The 23,090-nt window shown below is 35.9% G+C and overlaps 4 protein-coding genes across 5 annotated transcripts; 1 reads left to right on the top strand and 3 right to left on the bottom strand.

The window, feature by feature from the left end:
• Positions 1-606: 606 nt before the first annotated feature.
• On the bottom strand, positions 607-1,377 carry LOC130744949 (cysteine-rich repeat secretory protein 38-like). The gene has a single exon (XM_057597107.1). It carries the CDS (start codon positions 1,375-1,377, stop codon positions 607-609), a length of 771 nt encoding a protein of 256 aa, XP_057453090.1.
• A 268-nt stretch (positions 1,378-1,645) lies between these two features.
• Positions 1,646-4,513, bottom strand: LOC130747003 (uncharacterized). The gene is made up of 3 exons (XM_057599811.1): positions 3,375-4,513; positions 2,203-2,739; positions 1,646-2,027 (listed from the first exon to the last, which is right to left on the bottom strand). Exons 1-3 carry the CDS (start codon positions 4,143-4,145, stop codon positions 1,917-1,919), a joined length of 1,419 nt encoding a protein of 472 aa, XP_057455794.1. The 5' UTR covers positions 4,146-4,513; the 3' UTR covers positions 1,646-1,916.
• A 1,705-nt stretch (positions 4,514-6,218) lies between these two features.
• Positions 6,219-10,171, bottom strand: LOC130747002 (uncharacterized). Of its 2 annotated transcripts, none has more exons than XM_057599810.1 (4): positions 9,150-10,171; positions 7,622-8,149; positions 7,283-7,507; positions 6,219-7,061 (listed from the first exon to the last, which is right to left on the bottom strand). In XM_057599810.1, exons 1-3 carry the CDS (start codon positions 9,993-9,995, stop codon positions 7,397-7,399), a joined length of 1,485 nt encoding a protein of 494 aa, XP_057455793.1. In that variant the 5' UTR covers positions 9,996-10,171; the 3' UTR covers positions 6,219-7,061; positions 7,283-7,396. The 2 variants fall into 2 exon arrangements, with proteins under 2 accessions (XP_057455793.1, XP_057455792.1); XM_057599809.1 differs by having other exon boundaries at positions 7,303-7,507; positions 9,150-10,169.
• Positions 10,172-15,769: 5,598 nt separating this feature from the next.
• On the top strand, positions 15,770-22,111 carry LOC130747004 (peroxisome biogenesis protein 22-like). The gene is made up of 9 exons (XM_057599812.1): positions 15,770-16,320; positions 17,697-17,913; positions 18,736-18,972; positions 19,054-19,101; positions 19,898-19,954; positions 20,042-20,143; positions 20,649-20,714; positions 21,437-21,538; positions 21,630-22,111. Exons 2-9 carry the CDS (start codon positions 17,836-17,838, stop codon positions 21,732-21,734), a joined length of 795 nt encoding a protein of 264 aa, XP_057455795.1. The 5' UTR covers positions 15,770-16,320; positions 17,697-17,835; the 3' UTR covers positions 21,735-22,111.
• Positions 22,112-23,090: the final 979 nt, after the last annotated feature.

A 23,090-nucleotide genomic window follows, 5' to 3' on the forward strand; every position in this document is an offset into this window, starting at 1 on the left:
GTATAGTTGGAGGACCATTTTTGCTAATTTTGAAGTTTAAGGACCAATTTTGCAGGAAGGCGATAGTTGGGGGACCAAAAGTGCAATTAAGCCTTTTCTTTAAAAAAAATTGTTTTCTTTTTGTATATTTCTTCAATGTGCCTCCATGTTCCCCTTCTCCATAACCATAACCAATTAACCATGACCACCCATCATACCTTCTTCCCTTGCATCTTTGATTTTATCAGCAATGACGCTTAACGTTTATGTTGAACCACATGGTAGGTACAATCAACTTATATGTTCACATGATGCATAGGTGATTAAAGCTAGGTTGATTTAAATTATTTGGTTTTTCAGGTGTGCCAATTACCCTATTTCCAAATTCTTCTTCACACTGACGTGAAAGATAATCAATAACTTAAACAGAAAAAAATTCAGACCAAATTCATTGATACAAACATAATACATAAAAAAAAAAGACTTCATAATAAATAGCATCACTTCAAAGGAAAACTAACAACTATACCTAATTTGTTTACTTGAATGCCTAAAATACAGGACATAAAAAGGAGAACAAAGAAGTAAAATTATCCATGCTTAAAATTGATCACTACCAAGTAAGCACTATATAACATAATGGGCTATAAAGAGTGACACTAAGCCAATGCCAATGATGGACCCAGGCTCCAATGCTGAACCATCTCCAGGTTGAGGATGTGGAGATTTCACATCACGAATAGGAGGAGTATAATAATATTCATCATTAAGAAAAGGGTACATGTCATATCTCAGTCTGCAAATCCCACTATACACTCTCACTCCCTCTTTTCCCCTACCACATTCTTTAGCATAATCAAGTGACCTCTCAAGACAGTCACTGCATTCCTTGCTAGAGAGGTCTCTATTGCATTGTGCATAGCCATAGACCATGTTATACTCATCAATCTTAACTTCTCCCGAAGCATAGTTATTTGAGCCCAATTCCTCTTTCTGGGTGATTTGGCTAAGAAACTCTTGTGTCTTTTTAATAAACACCTTTGGATTGGGAACCTCAACATCATTTTGGGATTTGAAGCATAACATGGTATCATCAATCTTTATGCCACTGTTATTGTGCTCTTTTGAGTACCCCACTGTGCAATCTTCATGCCAAATCATGACATCTTTATTATACGGGCAATCCTCGAACATGTCATGGATTGCCTGTGCAATGCAGCTCCCACAATCTGTGGAAGCGAGATCGCCGCGGCATAAGGCCAGACCGTACGTTTGGTTCTGGCCTTCGCCTTTCGAAGCCGCGACGAAGCCTGCATTTGGAGTTTCATTCTTGAGATGACTCAAGAGAGCGTTTAGGTTTGTTTCATAAGGGTCATCGGAGGAATAGTGCTCATACATTGAACACCTGAGCACTAGTTTCTGTCCTGAAACAATGCTCTGGAAGAGTGTGGAGGTTAATAAAAGGAGTGAAAAGAACCTGTGGAAATCCATTGGTTTGATTATTGTATTCAGGTAAAGGTTGTAACTTTGCAAATATTGCATAGAAGGGTGCTAATTTATATATACAATATTGAGTTGGATTAGTTAAACTTTAAGAGACTTTTTAATGGATTATTGTATTCATTCCTGTGGATTTTGTTAAAAAATGTAAGTTATACCCTTTTAATTTCATGTAAGGTTTCCTACCTCTTGAATAACAACATGGTTTTAAGATAATAAAGTATTACATTGATGGCTAAGTAGTTTTAGTCATAGATATGTTATTTAGTTTATTTTTTCTCACTAACTCTACACTCTCAGAAAACAAAAAGTCAGGGTTAAAAGCTACTCTTGTAGTTTCATGTAATTACACTATTATCAACTATATGATGACCCTTGGTACACTATATCAGGTGAAAAATAACCAACAAGTGATCACAGCTAATGCAACACTTGTATCAGTGCATGTAAATCAATTCTTCATCTTTGCATTCTCTGATTTCGATTTCCAGTTGGTCACGAGCGCTAGAGGGCATTACATCACAGCAGTGCCTTCTTGGAGCCTTCAACTGAATACAAAAGATAGTTCATATCGTAAGTACCATTACCAATGTTAAAAACCAGTGTCTGATATACTTATATTTATTTAGTTATAGTTAGAAGATGTTATTTCAGCTTGTCTTATAGCATAAACATTGATGTAAGTATTTGAGTACATTAATAAAAATAGCACATGAGCGGTACCTGTTTGATATCAAGGTCTAGCTTCTTGGTGACCACTTTGACCTCTTCTAGTCTCTTAGGAGATAACAGATCATCATTTGAGCAATTTTGAAACGATCTCTTGTAACTACTGATGATGATGCCATCATTACCAAAAGACACATTGTCTAGATAGAAAACTGAGGGTCTCTTACATGGGTCAGGGGGAGTTCCTCTTGTGTTGAAAGTGTATGCTTTTGCCAACATGTTTCCTTTCTTCCACTGCTTGAACGTTTCTTGCACCTTCAGAACCTCACGCAAAGACATGTGGTGAGGGAAAACCTGAACTGCATATCCCCATGACACTGAAATTGTCCATGAAAACCACCTGTTATAGCAAATTGTTTGTTGTAGCATCCTCTGAGGATCAACACTTGCAGCTTTGAATAAATGCTTCAGGGCTTGTGTGGTTGTCATGTTTGGAAAGATTGGATCAGTGTAATCAGGGTGATGCAGGGATAACAAGGGAGTTACTGGATGAGCAGCTAATAGGCCAAAGGTATCTCCCCTCAAATCAACCTGATCATATTTCATAAACACAAAAGTACAATATCAAGAAAAGTAAGGATATCAAGTAGAGAATGATATGAATTTTAAGTAGTGAATCACCAAATTCGTCCCTGAGAGATCATACGTTGGATAAGTTAGTCCCAAAAGAAGGCAATACCCTTGAAAATCCCTGAGTGGTCGCATTTTATGTAACCTAGGGACTAACTTGACCGATATTTAACACTATCACAGTGACGAATTTGCTGATTCACTCCACATGTCATCCACTGAGGCAAAATCATGTAATGCAGTTGTATTTATAGAAACTTGAATCCGGCACTTTTATTTAAGCTACACCAACTTCATATCAAAAAAGTGATATGAATTTAAGTTTATATGTTTAGAGACTAAGACTAATATGAGCTAATTGTTCTATATATATTTTCAAGGATCAAATTACACTTTCAAGAGCTTTTGGATCGATGAATTTCCACTTTTCTAGGACTAAAATGATCTACATTACCAGGGATCAAAATCATGATTTACTCAGAATCAAATCACCGATAATTTTCAGCTTCTCAGTGTAATTGTTCATCATAAACGTCAAAGCATTTATTCAAGTAAAAGGGATAGCCTATATCAATCAAACATAATCATAATGTTACCTGATGAAAACCAGGTTCATGTGTTAATCCCACACCAAGCTCTGCTAAGCAAGAGTACACCCTGCCATCACTTCCATAGAGATGAGGGTACCTTTCCAAACACGAATCAAAAACCTTGACCAAGACATTTGCCAGAGAGGAACTGATAGCAAAACCAGCACCCCCAAAAGCCATTCCAAACCCAAACAACCGGTTCTGCTCATAAACCTCAGAGTTTGCCCCAACATAGTACCAAAGGCCATGATCATATTTGGAAAGAGTCTTCACCAAATTCTCTGGAAAGAAAACAGTGTCATCATCTCCAAACACATACCACCTCACATCTGAATTGTTCTTCAGGGCTATAGTCTCCACCACAACACGCGCCACGCGAATCGCTGAGGGAAGCCCGCCTCGGCAAGTGTAGCGAAACCGCGAAGTGTCTTCAGAGACACAGAGAGGAGGAACAGAATCAGAAGCATCATTGTCTTCATCTTCATCAGGGAGGGTATCAAGGAACACACACCCCTTCATTGCATTGTTGTTTCTCCACCAAAGCTTCACATAGTCCTTCCTCTTTGCCCATGAGCTCTTGCTTGAAGCAATTCCAAACACAAGGTGATCAAGAGTGGTGGGTGTGGACAATTCTTGTGATGAAGAATGGACATGTACTAGTTTTGATGTCCCTAGGAACAGCACTGATATGAGGACATAAAGGACACAAAATGAAGAAGAGACTAGAAGAAAGTTAACCAGAGACTGCAGTGTGGTGTGTTTGTGAAATAACTGCATGTTGTTAAGTGTTAACAAGGGGGAAAAGTGGGTCTAATTCTGCAGAAACAGAGAATTAATGGTGTGACAATTGAACAAGGTTCATGTGATGTGTGTAAGCAAGGTTTTGAGTCATGTAATTAAGCAAAGAACCACCGTGATCAACGGCTAAGAAAGCTGTGGATTTTTTTGACGTTTCAAGTGAGTTATTATTCCATGTGTGGAACTATGGTAGGTATGTGAGAAGAAACTTGGTATGGTCCCTTCCAATTAGATTGGTACGGTTGGCTTGTCCTTTTTTTTTCTTCTCTAATACAAATACCCTGCATTGTGTACAATACTATTCGAGTTAAGAACAATCATTTCACAATAGGACTAGCTCTCCAACGAAGGTTTTTTCCATACATAAAAAAGACTTTAATCAGATATATTAATTAATAGAAATCAAGCATGGACCACTTCTTTGGTCATGGTTGGTTAGCGTTTTTTTATTTTTGCCTAAGACTGATCTTCTCCACATAAGATAATTCTGTTTAAGTTAGAAACATCCACATCTGCTAGCGGAAGGAATCAACCAATCCTTGATACACATTTGGGTGGTGTTTTTGGTAATTGGATTCAAGTCAAGTAGTTGAATAAGTAGGCATTGACTATAGATGATAAAAGAAGGTTTAAGTGGGAGAAAATGGTAGGCCACCTGTTCCTCCACAACAACAGCAACAATTTCTATGGTTTGGCCACTGCATTTAAAAGCCACGAGAAATAGGTGGGAATACAACAACACCATCGTTAACGTGTAATGCCAGTTTTCAAGTGAATTCAGGCCTAAAAGCATAGTTCTACGGTTGCTTTTACCGTTTTAGCTATTTGTTTCAAATTCTACGTTTATCCGTTTTCATTGCCATATTTCCCCAACCCCCATCAAAATAAAGAGTTCACACAAAGCCTCGTGATAATGTTAACCATATGCTTACAGCTTACTTGTCATATTAAGTATTTGTTCTTGTCCTAAATCATTATACCTACACTTTTTTTTTGTCTTGACGACAATATTCCCATAACTAGTAGCCGTGAAACTAATTCATTATCTCACGGTAGTAGGAGCTGACCAATGAGTTTTTTCCATTTACAAGAACTAGGAGTCAAACCCGAACTACTTACTTAAGGAACAAAGTGTTAAACCACTACGTCAACCATCTCATGAGAGTGCTGCTGCGCTCCCATAACCAATAAGTATTTAGATAATTTAATAAAATGTCTCTGCATGACATGACACAGTAATAAATTTAAAAAACATTTCACTTTAGTAGTAAAAAAATACAACAAAGCCCTCTAAATTAGAAAAATATAAATATGAGAGGACTCCGCTTAAGATAATGAATCAAACCATTTTTAACGCTGCCATCACATTCTTATTTGCCTTCTACTTACCTCCCCCCCACCACTTAAAACCCAACCAAAAAATCACAATGAAGATTTTCTTCACCATGACCCATATAAAAGGGAGAAAACGCTCAAATGTAATTGCGTGGAGATTGCTCAAGTTGTAACTTGCAAGATGTGTATGGGATGGGGCAGAACTTTGGAAGTCTATTGGTTGGTCAGTAATTGGAAGTCTATTGGTTGGTCAGTAATTGGAAGTCTATTGGTTGGTCAGTAACCGTGTGTGAAGGGTTCAAACCCCTCAAGACTAAGTTTCTGCAACAAGAATTGTTTTTTGCCTCTTAACTTGCTCCTTCCCTTCTTTATCTGTATGAGAACAAATAAAAAAATATCTTCCTAATTATGTATCCATGTAAAGCTGAAAAATACATAAATTGACATTTCTCCAATTACACTGTTATGCCCAGATTATAATTCTCAAGTACAATGAATGTAACACTTGGTCACTTCCATTTTTAAGTAGTCTATACAAAAAGTAAAGCAGGAAGTGGATCGACGATAGCTCAGCCCGAATAAAGGGTTTAACTACTACAAGTCCACTATGCAAAATGTTTAGGACTTGGAAGGGTGTATACCTACCGGCTACCGAGCTATTGCCTAAGATAGCCTGGTCCAGAGGATTGGTTTAACTACTACAATAAAAATTGTGGGGAATTGTAACACCCAAATTAAATCAACTAATCATGATACCATTCAATAATATTTACATAAATAAGGAAACGGCTAAATAACTACTGGTAACCCAAAGGACAAATCTAAGACCTATAAGAAGGAGAAGGAAACAGAAGCAGATATGTTTCACTTCACCAACAGATCCTGGGAGCTAGGCTTGCAACTGATCCCAGGTATTTGGAGAGAACAAGAAGTTCTATAAAATAATTGGATTTCTTCATCTATGGTTTTTTTCCCTATCTCTAGATAATAACTAGGAACAGAGTGAGTAAAATATAACAACAGTCAGGAACTCCAGATAACCCAGCTTCACGCCCAAATGTAAACTTTGTATCCATATGAACACAATTAATCAGTCACGTTAAAATATTTCTAACAGACTTTCCAATGGTTATAGATGTACTTCAACTATGCAGCGAGCAAAAAGTTATGTAACATTTGAAGAATTTTCAGACAAATCACAAGTTAGCAAGCATAAGTTGAGACATAGTCCTCATAAGGATCACATTTCAGAGTTAAATTGATCCTTTGGCTGAGAGGTTACCTCACTCCTAACAACATGGGAGCTTCCTTGAATTGTTTTGCATCAGAAATGGACAGGATGGATGCAATAACATGTACAATTGCCGGAAAATAAGCCATTTGAAAAAACACAGCTACGCGGCGAAAAAAACAAGCTACAAAACTGAGGCAAGGGAGAGGTTTGTTGATTTTCAGGCGAGCCATAACAAACCCAGGAGAGGTTCATCACCAGCAAGATTTGCAGTTTTCATCTTCAAGCACATATTTTTCTTCTACGAAGAGGACAAGGTTCTTCGTCTTCTGCAAAGAGGATGGGGAAAAAGACATCAGAAAAGGCAATGATACTAAGAACATTTTAAGAAAATAAGCTTGGTCACATACTTCTAGCAGTCCTATGATTGCATTCTTTGTAGAAATTATATACTAATTGAAGAATGTTGAAAAAAATTTACTTTGAAATTAATAAAATAATTCAAAATTTAAATGAAACGATCATATCAAAACAAAGTCCTGAGATCAACCTAAAAGAATAAGCATTCACCTCAATCAGCTTCAACACGGGACAAAACTCCTCCAAACATCCGTGCTCATGAAAATTCCAAAGCTTTCAAGGGAGGTAGCTCCTTAAGAGAATGCTACAATTGCATGGAGATCAGTTCGTCATTTTCACACTCTCTAATATGGATACTGATTGATTTGTTAGAAGATGGCATAACATTGCAGCACTGACGACGGGGGGCTTTCATCTGTGACAAAACCCAACATACAGTTGAATAGATAGAGCAAGAATGCAAACAGATAAGAGAAACAAACAGTCACAAATTTCAAACGAACCATTTCCGGAGTTAATTGAACAATACCTGTTCAATGCTAAGATCCAGCTTTCTTGAAAAAACGATGATCTCCTTCAGCTTTGTCACATCTGATTCAATGCAGTTTCTCACTACACGCCTACTGTAATTGCTCCATATGCGCCTTTTATCAGATGAAACATTTTTCAAGAAAAATACAGAAGGCCTTTTACAAGGATCTCTAGGATAGTCCCTTGTGTTAAACATAAAATTGGCATAAACTTTGCTACCCCTCCTCCATGACGTAAAAGTTTTCTGCACGGTAAGCAGATCAGGTAGAAGTTCATTTCCTTGGAAGACCTGTACAGCAAAGCCCCAAGAAACTGAGAAAGTCAAAGAATTTGATCGATCATAGCAGACAGTTTGCTGAAGGATCCTGGCAGGGTCAACATTTGCAGCTGCAATAAGATGTTTCAAAGCTTCTGTTCTGTTCATGTCAGGAAAGAGAGGATCCAATGCGTCCAAGTGATGAAGGGACAGCAAGGGAGATAATGGATGTGCAGCCAGCATACCAAACAAATTGCCCCGCATATCTAACTGGTGTTAAAAGAAAAAGGGCTAAATAATTATCTCTATCAAGTCTATCATTTTACTAGCACATGTTTTATTCTTAAAGATAAACGAATGCTCCTGAACAATGCAAGTCAAGAAGCCCAAATGAGATCCAGAAAAAACAATCAACTTAGACCAAGACAACATACTCAAGCACTGTCTCTGAATTTTGTTTAAAATGCTAAAGAATTTAATTTAATAAGATACAATCTCAAACCAAATGCCTTGCATACCTCAAAAGGTGCATGAGAGAGGGTAGAAGTCATAGTTGTTGTAAGTAAATATTATGCACACAAACAATGAAATGCACCCAACAAATTTGAACACCGAGGCACCATGTACTGTTGTACATTATCATTCGTCATAAGGGTCCTGTTAAGGGAACTATTTAAGAAATCAAAGAAACAAAATTTCTTTATCAAGAAGTCCAATATTGAATAGATGGTACTCGAGAAAGCACTGCTTTCATAAATACTTTCTATTAATGAAACCTTAACAAGTGCCCTCGTATCCAATTAAATCCTCAACATTGATGGTGGAACTATTATTGCAATGGTTATAAGCTTAAGAATTCAGCACATTTAGCAGACAGAAAAAGTCACATCTGGTAGATAACCAAAGAAAAACTTAAAGCAATGCTTCCCGGTTCCCACCCCATTATCACTCCACTCTTCGTGCATGTTTGGAAAGTCATTCAAGAACCACTGTGAAACCAAAATCATGGTGGACAGCAGCTACAACTTCCCTTAATTTTTGTTCTTGTTCACTATAATATTTGTTTCAACGTTGTTTTCAAACAAGTTTCCAAACATTGCACTTCATGAAAACAACCCACATTAACTGGTTTTCAATCAAAACTAATATCTGATCAATCCATAAGTAAAGAACACAAATATTGCCACATTGAGCTAATTGTTCCTCATAATGAACATGCAAGTAACTAATAAAAAACCACAGTTAACATACCCAAATCACAAAATAATACCTGATGAAAACCAGGTTCATGGGTCAACCCAACACCAAGCTCAGCAATGCAAGAGTAAATCCTGGAATCACTGCCATACAAATGACCATACCTCTTCAAACAGGAATCCAAAACCCTAGCCAAAACCCTAGCCAGGGAGTAACTGATCGCGAAACCCCCTCCCCCAAACGCCATCTCAAACGAATACTTCTCATTCTGATCGTAGCTCTCAGAGTTGCTCCCAAGGTAGTACCACCGATTGTGATCGTACTTCGCCAAAACCCTCACCACATTCTCCACGAAGAAAACCGTGTCGTCGTCGCCGAACACGAACCACCGCACATCCGTCTCGTTCCGATCGACCGCCTCCTTCACTACACGCGCCACGCGGATCGCCGAGCGCAGTCCTCCCGGGAACGTGTAGGGGAAGCGGGACGCCTCACCGGAGATGATAACTGGCGGCGAGGTGGTGGTGGTGTTGGGAGGGGGTGAGTCGAGGAAGGCGAGTGCGCGGGTGGTGTTCGGGGAGTACCAGAGGTTGAGATAAGACTGGCGGCGGGGCCAGGAGAGGGAGGAGGAGGCGACGGCGAAGAGGATGTGGCGGCGCGTGGTGAGGGAGAAGCGCGTGATGACGGTGGACGGGGATAAGGGATAGGGGTAAGAGGAAGGGGTCCAGAGGATTAAGAGGAGGTAGAGGTTGAGGAGGAGAGAGAGGATGAGGAGGAAGGATTTGAAGGATGATGGTCGGAGGAAGGTGGTGGTGGCGGCGGAGGAAGGTGGCGGAGGAGGAGGCATTGGTGACGACTGTGATAGAGGCAAGGTTGAAGTGGATTGTTGTTGTTCTTTTTTCCTTCGGTGGAACATCATTTTTATTAAATTAAATATTAAATTGAAAAAAATAGTGAAAAGGAAGTGAGTGAGGAAGATGGATACGGATACAGTGAAAGTGAGAAAGAGTATAAAAATAACAACTGTAACCGCCAAGTAAAATTGGCCGTTGAAAAGAAAAAACCGCCAGGTCACACAAGATTTTTGGATCCACACTCTATGTCTATGGTGCTTGTTGGAACTTGGAAGTGTAAGTGTGAGTGTGTAACAATGAAGGTTGTGATGTGGCATGGACTTAGGAAGGTTTTGAATGGACCCGATTGGTGGGCCAACTATAACTACTACATTACATTATCCATTTATGGTTTTTTCATACTCGCTCCGTCTCCTATTATAAGTCACTTTTTTGAGTTTTTCTTGTCTCATAATATAAGTCACTTGATATTATCTATGGAGCATTAATTATATTTTTTCATATTTACCCTCATATTTAATACTACATATTCAAAGAATTTTTATGTTCCCAAAATTTTGCTTGATTTCCAAGACCTTTATAGTTTAAAGGTAGTGGAATGTTAATATGGAGAGAGAATTTCATATGAGGGTGATTTTGGAAAGTGTCTTTAAAAAACTACAAATTTATTGCTCTTAAAATTTTTCTTAATCCTAGAGAATTGAGTAAAATGACTTATAATAGGGGACGGAGGGAGTAGTTAATTAAACTTGGACCGGACCAATTGATTTGACCAGGTTGATTGTGAATTGGATCAATAACCGGTTTGATTGTGATGTTGAATCGGGCATGCAGTTAAATTGGTTAAACTTGTCATCAACTGATTAAACCTAAACTAGGTTTAATTGAGGGAAATTGGATGGTTCATTTGAGTCAGTCAGTGTTTTGTGAAATTGAAAAATTCATTGTTGATTACCAAATCATGTTACTTTAACTTATGTTTACAATACTCAATTATGCCGGAACCAATTTTGTCATAATCAAATATGCAAAATTCAAACACAAAATAAACAATAAAAAAAAGTAGATTTTGTAAGTTATTTGGATAGGTAGAAATAGAAAAGATGTAGGGGAATTAGACCATCTCTCCCTTTAATTGGATGAATAGATAATAGAAAGCAAATCATTTTTTAGACGAAAAGACACAGTTGGCTTATTTTGACACATAAAATGCATCTTCTAGTGGTCCTAGCCCGCTAGAAAGACACGAAAAAGGAAGAAAAAGATGCACACTTGGTTTCTCTGCATATTAATGAAACCGAAAAATATGCTCTCGAGTCTAGATAACATGTAGTATCTCTCTTCTCTTGGTAGGTGCAAACCAAACAATGTAACTTGTTTTCTCGTCTCAATCTCCTTCCACTATTTAGAACAAACCAGTGTGAGCAAATATTGGGAAACGGTTTGTTTCTCACCCATTTATACACTCTAACTCAATTTTTAGATTTCTTATTCGTAAGTATACTTCAATGAGCACAAATGAGCAGCTTTTAGAGGATGAATGCTATTCTCCAACTCCAAATAATTAATTAAAAAGCCTTTACACTTGAAAGATTGAAGATTTTCTTTAGTTTATGTTTTATGGTGAGATTTTAAGGATCTTTGGTAAACAAAACAAAAAATAAAGAAAGGGAAATGATGTTGCAAGAGGAGAGAAAAGAAGGGGAAAGGAGAGTGTAGTGTTGAAGGTTACGGAAATGTTTTGGGGTATTGGGTGTTTTGTTTATATTTTTTTCTATTTTGTTTTTTTATTTTAAAATGAAGTTTCAGTCATGTTTGTGGATATGACTAATCCTCACATTGTAGGTACTCGCATAAATAAATAACTGACTACAAAATGTACTTCATTCCAATAAGTAAATATTGAACGCACAACTTCATGGTTAAGCGATTAAGTAAGCAATCACCACATTCCACAACACATCTTGTGGTTAATCTGCTTAGATTATTAACTATTGTTGATGTGTCATATTAAACACGCAACCTTTTTTTTTAAGATAAGTTAAAGAATTGTATTCAATCTTAGAACAAGGGGTTCTAAACCAAATACAAGAGAGGAAAAGTCACTCCTAAAATGAAAAAAGCAAACAAATCTAGAAGTTCAAATAAAATGCAAATAACATGTTCAATGGGCACCCGCATAACAAGCGAATGAGCCAAAAACCATAAACTAACCTCATTGAAACTCATCCACCATACATGACGAAGCCTAATAAGATTCAAGACACCCCCACCATCCACACAATCAACAAAATTATAGAACTGATAAACAAACAAATATATTTTTCTTTTATTCAAACAAAGAGTTCTGAAAGCCTCCCACATTTGCTTTGATACAATGCCAAGAGCATGTGTGAATTAAGTCCATAATGAGAACATTGTCCCATTCCCCACCCTTAAATATGATAGCATTACTTAGAATTCATAAAGACCAAATAACAGTATCGGTCAGGCCTCCCCTCATGCAACCTTCCAATATCATAAAAATAAAGAAGGTCCTACAACCACAAAACTTCATACTCCATATCTCAAGCCTCCAATCGAACTTCCAACCCCAAACACCATTGGTCCACTCCCAACCTCCTTTATTGACATATTTGTTCTTAGACATATTGTAAAGTCTATGGAATTGCCCCTCCAAAGGACCAGAACCTAGTTGCACCACCTTTCCCCAACAACTTTTTTAGACCAGCATCAAACCAGTCCAAATTATTAACAGAACATAGAGCATGTCACGATCAGACTGGGCTTTAATCACTTTGCACCAAAAGACTATTAGGTTAACTGCTTAGTTTTTTAGCTATTGTCTGATGTGTCATATTGAACGGTGTTTAAGGTATTTTAATAGATCTATCAATTCACAAGTCACAATCAAAACCCATCAAACCACTTATCTTTCTTTGTACATCAACTTCTTGTTTCATCGGACTCACCATTCACCAACTCACATTCGTGGCAAATAGTTGTCTGAATTGAATCTCCTCAACTCCCAACCGTACACGTGAACTCACAATGTATCATCGTCAGACAATAGCCAAATTGAAAAATGCACTATTGATTTTACTTTAAATTGTAGCCGGGTGGAATTGAGCCCCGCTACTTCTTGATGTAAGGAAGCATAGCTACCACTAAGCGAAACATGTTCTTGAGATTAGTTGCATACAAAAATGTGCAGTAAAAGTCATTAATTTTGCTTTCAAAATATTTTACTTTTATAATTATTATAAGTTTAGTTGACCTCGATTGAATCTGATTGAACTAATGTCTCGTTAACCCAATACGTACCTGATTGAGTCGATGACCGATTCGAGTTTTATAACATTAGCTTTTTTGTTTAAGGGAAAAGGTGTTGTGTTTGTGAGTGCTAGCAGATAATTTTATACTTCTTTCGTTCCTAATTATAAGATTTCATGAATTAACTTATTAAGAAAACATGTAATGAGGCTAATTAATCCATTGTTGTAAAAAAAAAAACTTGTATAATCTTCCATATTCACCTTTAACGATTTTCATTGTATTAATTGTATCCAATTATCTCCTTAATATTATCTGGCACTCTCTTAACAAATGCAATGCAATATATAGTGGGGGATTGATTTTCACATGTTTTCATATTTTTTATCATACTCAATTATGCGCTCAAAATCAGTTATAGAGAACACACTTAGCTTATTAGGTGAGTAAACTCAAATCTTGAAAAGAGAAATGTTTGTATACTCAAATTCCCTCTAATTGGTGTAAGCGTGTGTGTATATTTGATTGTAATATTTAGATCCTTTTATGTTATTACATACCTAAAAGCAATTCTAATTAAACTTGTCTAAATGAAACTCTCTTAAATAAATCATTTTTCTGATAAGTGTATTGAAATATAAATCATGTTATAACTTATGTTTACAATACTTAATTTCGCCAGAATCAATTCTGTCATAATTAATTATGCAAAATCCAAACACAAAACAATAAAAAAAGTAGATTTTGTAAGTTGTTCGGATTGGTAGAGATAGAGAAGATATTGGGGAATTAGATCATTTCTCCCTTTATTTGGTTGAGTAGATAGTAGAAAGAGAGAAAATCATTTTGTAGACGAAAGACAGATTTTGACACATAAAATGCAATCTTCTTGTGGTCCTATCCCGCTAGAAAGACACGAAAAAAAGAAGAAAAAGAAAACGATGCACACTCAATTTCTTTAAAAATTAAGGAAATCGAAAAATATGCTCGGAATAACATCTAACATCTCTCTTCTTTTGGTAGGTGCAAAGTGCAAACCAAACAATGTAACTTGCTCTCCCTCATCTGAATCTCTCTCCACTCTTTTTTCTCTCTTCTCATTCCGCCCTCAAACAAACTAAGTGTTATTGTGAGCAAATATTGAGATTTTTTTTTGTTTCACACCCATTTCCATACACTTCAACTCAATTTTTAGATTTCTCATTCGTAATTATACTTCAATGAATTAATTAAACCCGTGTCCGATTACCAAACCAAAACCCAAATCCCAGAACCCAAACCCAAACCCAAACCCTTATGGGCGATAAAATGAAATCCATGGCCAAACTCATTGGGTTTCGGATTTACCCGAAACCCAAACCCATTACTTACGTGAAATAATAACCCATCCCAGAACCCGATTCAGAACCTACTTTTATAAAAATCCGTGTCCGATCCTACACATTTCTTATCCGCTATTCTCCAACTCCAAATAATTAATTAAAAAGCTTTTACACTTGAAAGATTAAGGTTTTTTCTTTAGCTTATGTTTTATGGTGAGATTTTAAAGATCTTTCATAAACAAAACAAAAAATAGAGAAAGGGAAATGTTGTTGCTAGAGGAAAGAGAAGGGAAATGTTTTGGGTGTATCGAGTGTTTTGTTTTTATTTTTAAAGGATGTTTCAGTCGTATCTATGAGATAGTTGTTATTAATTTTCACGTTATAGCTGATCTCAAAATTTACTTCATTCTAATAAGTAAAGATTGAACGCAAAACTTCATGATTAAGGAATGAAGTGAATAATCACTACATTCCACAACATACATTATGATTAATCTGCTTAATTTTTTAATTGTTTTCTGATGTGTCATATTGAACGGTGTTTAAGACATTTTAATTTCTCTTTCAATTCATAAGTCACAATCAAAACCATGAAACCACTCACCTTTCTTGTACATCAACTTCCTGTTTCATAGGACTCACCATTCGCCAACTCACATTGGTGGCAAATAATTGTCTGAATTGAACCTCCTCAACTCTCAACCGTACACGTGATCCTCAACAACAATTTGTGGACAAAACACTCTTCATAAGGTTTTGGACCCAATCATGCAACACATGAATGTCACAAAACCACAAAACTTTTCTATCCATACCAAATAATTTAACCCACGTGGTCATATCACACATGCAACAAAACAAATGGACATTTGTGGATCACAAATTTAAAGTGCCAATTCTAGACCATGCAACATGAAAAACAAAAAATCTTTCTTGTTTAGGACTCAATTGCTTTATAAACCACTCACCTAAATAAAGTGGCTTGATCATAACAACCCTTCAAGCTAGCATTAGACAGAACTTATTAAAGTTCAATCTAAGTTTAGGCTTTCATTTCTCTGTTCTGTTTGATTTTGTCAAAATTAGTAGAGCCATAACTCTCTACTTCTTCTTAGTCTTCTATTACTAAATTGACCTTTTTGGCATGATTGGAAAGGACAAATGGGAGTGAAATTAAAACACTGGTGATTACGTGACGCAGCTGCACCATTCTAGCTTGTCCTTGTCCACAGGAATATGTCCAAATTTTCTATATGTGATTCAAGCTGAAGAGTTCCTATAAAAGCTTCTTATACATGCACTAGCTACCAAGCTACACCATCCATACGAATCGAAATAACAAAGGCCGAATCTCGGTGAATCGTGTTAGCAAGGTGACCTATACCACTTATTTACTCAAGAAATTGCTTTATAGAGGTTCTGAAAATGTGTAAAGGTGTAGAAGAAAAAAGGGGTGCTAGAATCTGCAGGAGGGTTCTGTCTGAAGGGGTTTCTTTTTCTTCTTCATTTAGGGCAACAAGAGGTTCAACATCTTGTGAGCTTTGTGGGTTGCAAGCTTCATTGTATTGCAAAGCTGATGATGCCTAATTATGTGGAAAATGTGACAAATTGGTTCATGAAGCCAATTTCTTAGCTCTTAGACACATAAGGTGCTTTTTGTGTAACTCATGTCAGAACCTTACAAGGAGGTATGTTATTGGAGTCTCATTAGAGTTCTTTCTTCCAGCCACGGTAAGCGTAGAGGACCTTCTTAACAACGGCAACAGCAGAAGAAATTGTTCAAGAAAGCAAAATAGTACTCCCTTCTCGTTTCTCTAGTTTCCATCTTAACTTTTTTTTTGTTTTATGAATTTGTTATATCTATAGAGCTTATTGATTCATCATCTTTGGTTAGAAATGGGGAAGTGCTGAGACTTTTTTAAACAGCAAGGTACTCAGAAAAATAATGTGGCTGCCACAAAGTGATTCAATGGAAATTAACCAGTGCAATGTTTTAGATTTCATTAAACTAGTGGTTCATGTGTTTATACATACAAATATATAATCTAAAATGTTATTAACTTATTATACTGTAGTTGTAGTAGCAGATATATAACAAATTTTGATATGTTTAATTCCTCTAGCCACTTCAACCCAGGTCGGTGAAAGTTAAATGTCTCCCTTAGTGCGACTCTTATAATTCGAACTATCAACTTAAAGGTTTAAACAAACATTTTTTATCATTGCGACTGACGCCCATTAAATGGTAAATTATCATCAATTTATAAGTTCGCGCATGACATATATTACTATTTTTTAAAAATATATGCTTGCCAAGAATAGCTACTAATGCTCTGTTTATTTAAAATCTTAGTAAAATACTAAAAAATTATGGAAAGTAAAATATTAAACTTGATATTGCAAACTGTTACAAAATTTATTAAATTTTCAATGGAAACTATGAATTAATAACATAGAGCATCTTTGTGGCGGTTTTGTATTATCAGTATATTTTTTGTTTCACTTATTTTTTTGTCGGACCAAGTAAAACTTACAGAAAACTTATTCAAAGCTATATTTGATAGATAAGTTTCAATTAGTGTTCTTTAGCTCGTATCCAAAGAGATTATATAATGTCTCATAAACATGATGGCCTATAATGCAGTTAGATAAATAGCTTATTTAAGTGTTTATTACATAAACGTTCATTCATTTATAAACAAATTTGAAAAACTCATTTAAATAAGCTTAAAATTAGTTATGTATAAACATAATTTATTCATATAAGCTAATCTGAACAACTTATGAAAATAAGATTAAATCTATGGCCTACCCAACATCTTGTTAACTGTATCAATGCAACTCAACCGGTAGTCTTGTAAAAAATAATTCATTAGCTTTGGGAAAAAGATCAATTTATAGATTTATAGTTGAAGAGAGGAATGTAATCTTATTTTAAGGTAACACTATTCAAATTATAGATTTTTTGTTTTTCTTAATAACTATGATTGCCTTTAGAATCTTTTTATAAAAAAAAAGCCTTAAAGCGTGTTTGATGCTTTTTTTTTAATTTTTTAATTAGTGTTTTAAACTTTTAATCTTTTAATCCACTTACCAAAAATCTCAATTACCATTAACTAATTACAACCTAACAAGCATTTATTTAGAATTTTTATTTTAACCTGTGTATAGGTCATCTCATAGGGTGGAATCGTTGAAACTTGAAACCATTGTATTGGAATTTCCAAGCTTGATTGAAAATGGCGATCATGAACGAGCCTCTTTGAGCAGAACAACAAGATCTTGTGCCTCACCTGTGGATTATCCTCCTATGCTCATGGCGGATTCCTCCAAAGAAGAGTTCTTGCAGCTCATCAAACGCCTCACTCTCAAGATTTCTAACATCATCGTATTCTCTCAATTCCCCTTTATTTCTCTTGATTTGATTCATGCCCCCCTTTCAATTTTCGGTTTTTTTTCTCATTTCTGCTCTCAAAGTTTGTATCTTTGCCCCTTGTTTCCATGCTAGTACTTGAATTTCTACATTTTGTTTGTTATTTGATTTGAGGTAGAGTAATTCAAAATAAAAATTAGTTTTTTATTTATTTGTATGCAAAACCCAAGTGAAATTTTGTAGGAATTATGATTAGGGAGACAAAAACAAGTGTGGCATAGGGAAAACAACGGAAAGATGGTACTTTGGTACAGTTAAGTCTTGTCAAATTTGCATTGTGTTTATTGTTAGGCTTGTCCTTTGGGAATGACTGTTAGCTAAACTGGTCTCTCTATTCACGTCTGTGATTTTACTGCACCATCTTTGTATCTTGTATCATGGGATGTTGGAACTTGGAAGCTGTTAGAGAAGTAAAATAAGACCATTCATGTGGCCCTTACCCAACAACTTAAGCTTTTGGCATAATTGGTTGTTTGATATGGTATCAGAGCCTATACTAGATCCATTTGTTGTGGAGACCTCCTATATTTGCCTCCAATAACTAGTGTAGGACTTTTAGATATGTTTCGTTGCCTCTATGAGTTGTATAATTTTTTCATTGGCGGATATATGATCCATGAATGCTGCATTTTTTAAAAAACTTTAAGCTAATTAAACACACACAAACACATTTGGTTTAGTGGTTGTCTCATCTTTGTTTGGATGAGTGTGATTTGAAGCTTACTGTCTTTGGATTGATGACTTTTGGGATGCTCATTATGCTCAACTTGGTGTTAGGATTCACACTCTATTGGGGCTGTTGCGGGTCTTGCCATTGCGATTTTTTTCACCTGGAGGCTGTTGAGATCACCTGGTGAACCTCAACCGAGGCAAAGAAAACGGCAAACGACTACTTCTAGTAATCCTGGAGTCAGTACACATTCAAATGCCTCTGTAGTTCCTTCCGGAGTTCGTTCCCCCTCGGGCGATTCAAGGGCACAGAATGTAGTTGATGAGCTGTTTCAGCCAGTCAAGGTGAATGCTCTTGTCTTGTGTTAAGTTTGATTTCTTTGTGTATGTTTGGCAATTATCATCTTTCTTCTTCCTAATTTTCAGCCAACCTTGGGCCAAATTGTTAGGCAGAAGTTAAATGAAGGAAGAAAGGTAACTAAACTTATTCTCTTACTTTAAATATTATATTTTGCATATATTGGCTCTCAATTTTATTTTTCTCTTGTCATTGCTAGAGATGATTTTTATCCACATTTTTACTTGTTCCCTGCTTTTTCTCTCTAGTAATATTTCTTATCTTACCCAAAAAAACGGACCTACTATGGTATTCTGTTTTCATTATTTTCTAAAAGACATTTCTTTATATGAACTAATTTAAAATCACATGATTATTAATCTGCTATTATACACTTGAAGATTTTCTTTACAAGATTCTATAACAAATGAGTATTTAGACGAAACATGTAAATTAAATTTATTGTTGTTTTGTTGATTGACTTTAGGCCCATCTCTGGCCAATTATTATAATTGTCACTGAATAGCAAATACTTGAACTTGCCTTTTTGTGATGTCCAATCTATGAGATATCATTTTCTTGAACATTTTATAAAACAAGTAAGAGTGAAATAAGAAATCCAAATAATGTTATGAGTGTTAACCATAGCAATATGTCCGAAGGTATGTTCTTGTATTAATAATCACTTGATTTTCAGAGACCGAGTACAGGAAGAAGAAAAAAAAGAGAGAGAACTTTTTTTCATTTCCAACTTGTGTTATACCTCAATATGATACTATCATTCTATCTTGCATCGCAAGTATAAGACAAATTACCTACCTGATTTACCATAGGACATAGGTACTTGATGAACTATAATTGTACAAGTTTGAGTTGTTAGACATTGGTATTATTGACAATTTTTATGCTATGTTCTGTATTACTTGTATGTAGGTAACTTGTCGTCTTCTTGGAGTGATCCTTGAGGAAACTAGTCCAGAGGAGCTTCAGGTTGTGAGACTGGCCCTTTTTGTAATTTTTGTTTTAAGACATGAATGTGGGCAAAGTTATCAATGTGGTTCATTCTGTTTTTGGCAGAAACAAGTGACTGTGAAATCCACTGTGCTTGAAGTATTATTGGAAATAACAAAATTTTGCGATTTATATCTCATGGAACGAGTTCTGGATGATGAAAGCGAGGTGTGTCATTTTATCTTCGAAGTTCCAATGTCATTTTCCCATCATATCTTAACTCTTAGCCATCAAATTGGAATTGGTGAACAACATTTCACATTATATGCAGCTTATTTTTACCATCTTCCAACTTAGTTGATAAAAAACCTTTTTTATGACCAAAATTTCTGTAAAAATGAACTAAGATATTGTAAAGCTGCTTGAGGTGAAAACCGGTATGTTCACCATTTTTAATATCACAGGGGGAATATGAAATATCAATAGGACTTTCGTATATGTTTTAGTCTTATCTTTGATTTTGACCAGCTTATCCACAAGCCATGCAACATATATACAAGCTTAATATATATTGGAATTAATAATTTCATTTGGAACTTGTTGAATGTTGAGAATGTACATTTCTTGCAGTTTTTAATAATTATTAAAATTGCTTGCAAGCCTCCCTGTCGATGCTCTATTGTTATACATACATATTAGTTATTTTTTGTTTCATGTATCCTTATTGCTGCAGAAAAGAGTTCTTGTAGCATTAGAAGATGCTGGGGTATTTACTTCTGGTGGTTTGGTCAAGGACAAGGTATGTGAATGTGCTCTAGAAATTCACTCTTTCATTCTTTGTAAAACTTGGCTATCTTCATGCTGTCGCATGGATGGGCACTTTGTCTACAACAGGGACATTGCTCTGTGCAGGAGTAGGATACATATTGTTGAGCAGCATAATAATATGTACTTGATCATATTAAAAAAATGTATGAATTTTAGTTCCGAGTTCTGACAGTGAACACCATTTATTGAAACCATTTTTTGCATTCAGACTCAGTAAGTACGTGTAGTCTAGAGATAGAACTTTGCGTATTATTCTTGCCCAAAAGCATTATCGTACATAACGGGATGACCCAACATAAATATAATGTTGAATACCGGTCTAGAAAACAAATGGTCACAATGACCTCTCTTTTTTTCTGTTGGAAAAACTTTTAGTGGCCATTTGCTGTGTCTTTTTTAGAGAAGTCCTTGAAACCTGAAATTCTGTAGTAATTGGTCCCATCGGTTATTACTTTATCCTTGTCACGTGTAAACTTGTAACTATTTATCTGTGGTTCAACAAACAAGAAAAAGGATTGGAGAAAGGTTGCAAAATCACAGGTCACAATGTGTACTCACTAGATTCTGGTTTGTTGCACTTATTTCTGCCTTCTGTGTAGTATGAATTTTGCAAAATTGCCAATATGAAATATCAGTTTATGAAGGGGTAGCTGATTACTTTTTCTTCTACATTTTTATCTGGTATATATGCAGGTCCTCTTCTGTAGCACAGAGATTGGGCGATCTTCATTTGTTCGGCAATTGGAACCAGACTGGCATATCGACTCAAATCCTGAAATTATCTCTCAGTTAGCTGTATGTTACTACATTATATCAACTTTACCCAGCATTTGTCAACCTTGCTCAACATTATACAATCTAATGATTAACACTTATTGTGTTGCAGAGATTTATCAAATACCAACTTCATGTCTCTCCTTTTAGAACGGAACGAACTGCTGCTAACGTATTCAGTGCTCCGTCCCTGGAACAGTTCTTTGGATCCACATGAAATTTAGACAATTGAAAAAGGGATGTTATTCATAAATTTATACTAGTTTGTTTCTGTTTGCATTTTGGATTCCACCATTACCATACTTTTTCCCCAATTTGTCTAGATTTTTAAGAACTAGGTTAGATTTTCTAGTTTAATGGGCAGGTGAAAGACCTGCTGTGTATCTGTGTAATGAAAATTTCTCTTATTTTTTCTTTTGGCTTGGGGTTTGAAATTTGTGCATTGGAGGGTATCACATCCTTAGTTTTAGACTGTCAAGATGTCATTTTCTTTAGATGTTTGTATTTTTTCATAGTTACTTGATTTGCCGTCATGGACAATCTTTGGACCTTGTAATTGATCTTTCAGGTTGTAGACTTGTGGCCCTTTTCCTATTGGCACCGAAAATTAATTTTCAGTATTTTTTTAACATCTGGAAGGTTATTCTAATCTGGATGGGGTTAATACAAAAATGGGTGGTGCTAAAAGTAATCTCCACACTTAAGTGAAAGGCATGTCTATCCCTCCCTATACCTCTAAGAATCATCTACCTTAAGTTAAATCTTTTGTATATATATATTTTTTTAATTTAAGGCGTATATTATTTAGGCTTATTTTCTGATGTAACAAAAAAAATATTATTTAGGCTTAAAAGTATTTCATGCCCCTGATGTATCAAGCTTGTGCAAATGTCGTTCCTACTCTATTTTTGTCTATGTTTGTACCCTCCATGTTTCTAAAAAGTGCAACGAATGCCCCTCCGTGACGTTAAAAAATGGGTGATGTGGCCACGTCAGCATCCTACTTGGCGCGACATATCATTAAATAAAAATCAAAACTTGGAAAGTGGTAAGGGGGTTTGAACCGAACCCAAGACCATTTACTATCAAATCACATGATGTATATTATTTAAGGCTTAAAAGTATTTCATGCCCATGATGTATCAAGCTTGTGCAAATGTCGTCCCTACTAGTATATTTTTTTCCAAGTTCTGATTTTTATTTAATGACGTGTCACACCATGTAGGATGCTGACGTGGCATTTAACGGCCACATCGTTCATTAGCGTCAGAGTGACGGATGGGGGATTCGTTGCACTTTTGAGATACATGGAGGGTTCAAGCATAGACGAAAAAAGAGTAGGGACGACATTTGCACAAACTTGATACATCAGAGGCATGAAAATGCCCTATTATTTAATATATATTGAAGGTTATAGGGAGTTGGTTCATTTATGTAGCTTTATGGTCATGTGTGATCGTAAAATTCCATTCAAATCACTCAAGAAGTGATGATTGAAGGGGAGAATGGCGAGCTTTCAGATGTCCAGTGCTTCTCCGTGAGAATGTGAGTCTCTATGGCAAAGTCATGTCGG

Source organism: Lotus japonicus, chromosome 3, assembly GCF_012489685.1.
Source record: "Lotus japonicus ecotype B-129 chromosome 3, LjGifu_v1.2".
Lineage (NCBI taxonomy): Eukaryota > Viridiplantae > Streptophyta > Magnoliopsida > Fabales > Fabaceae > Lotus > Lotus japonicus.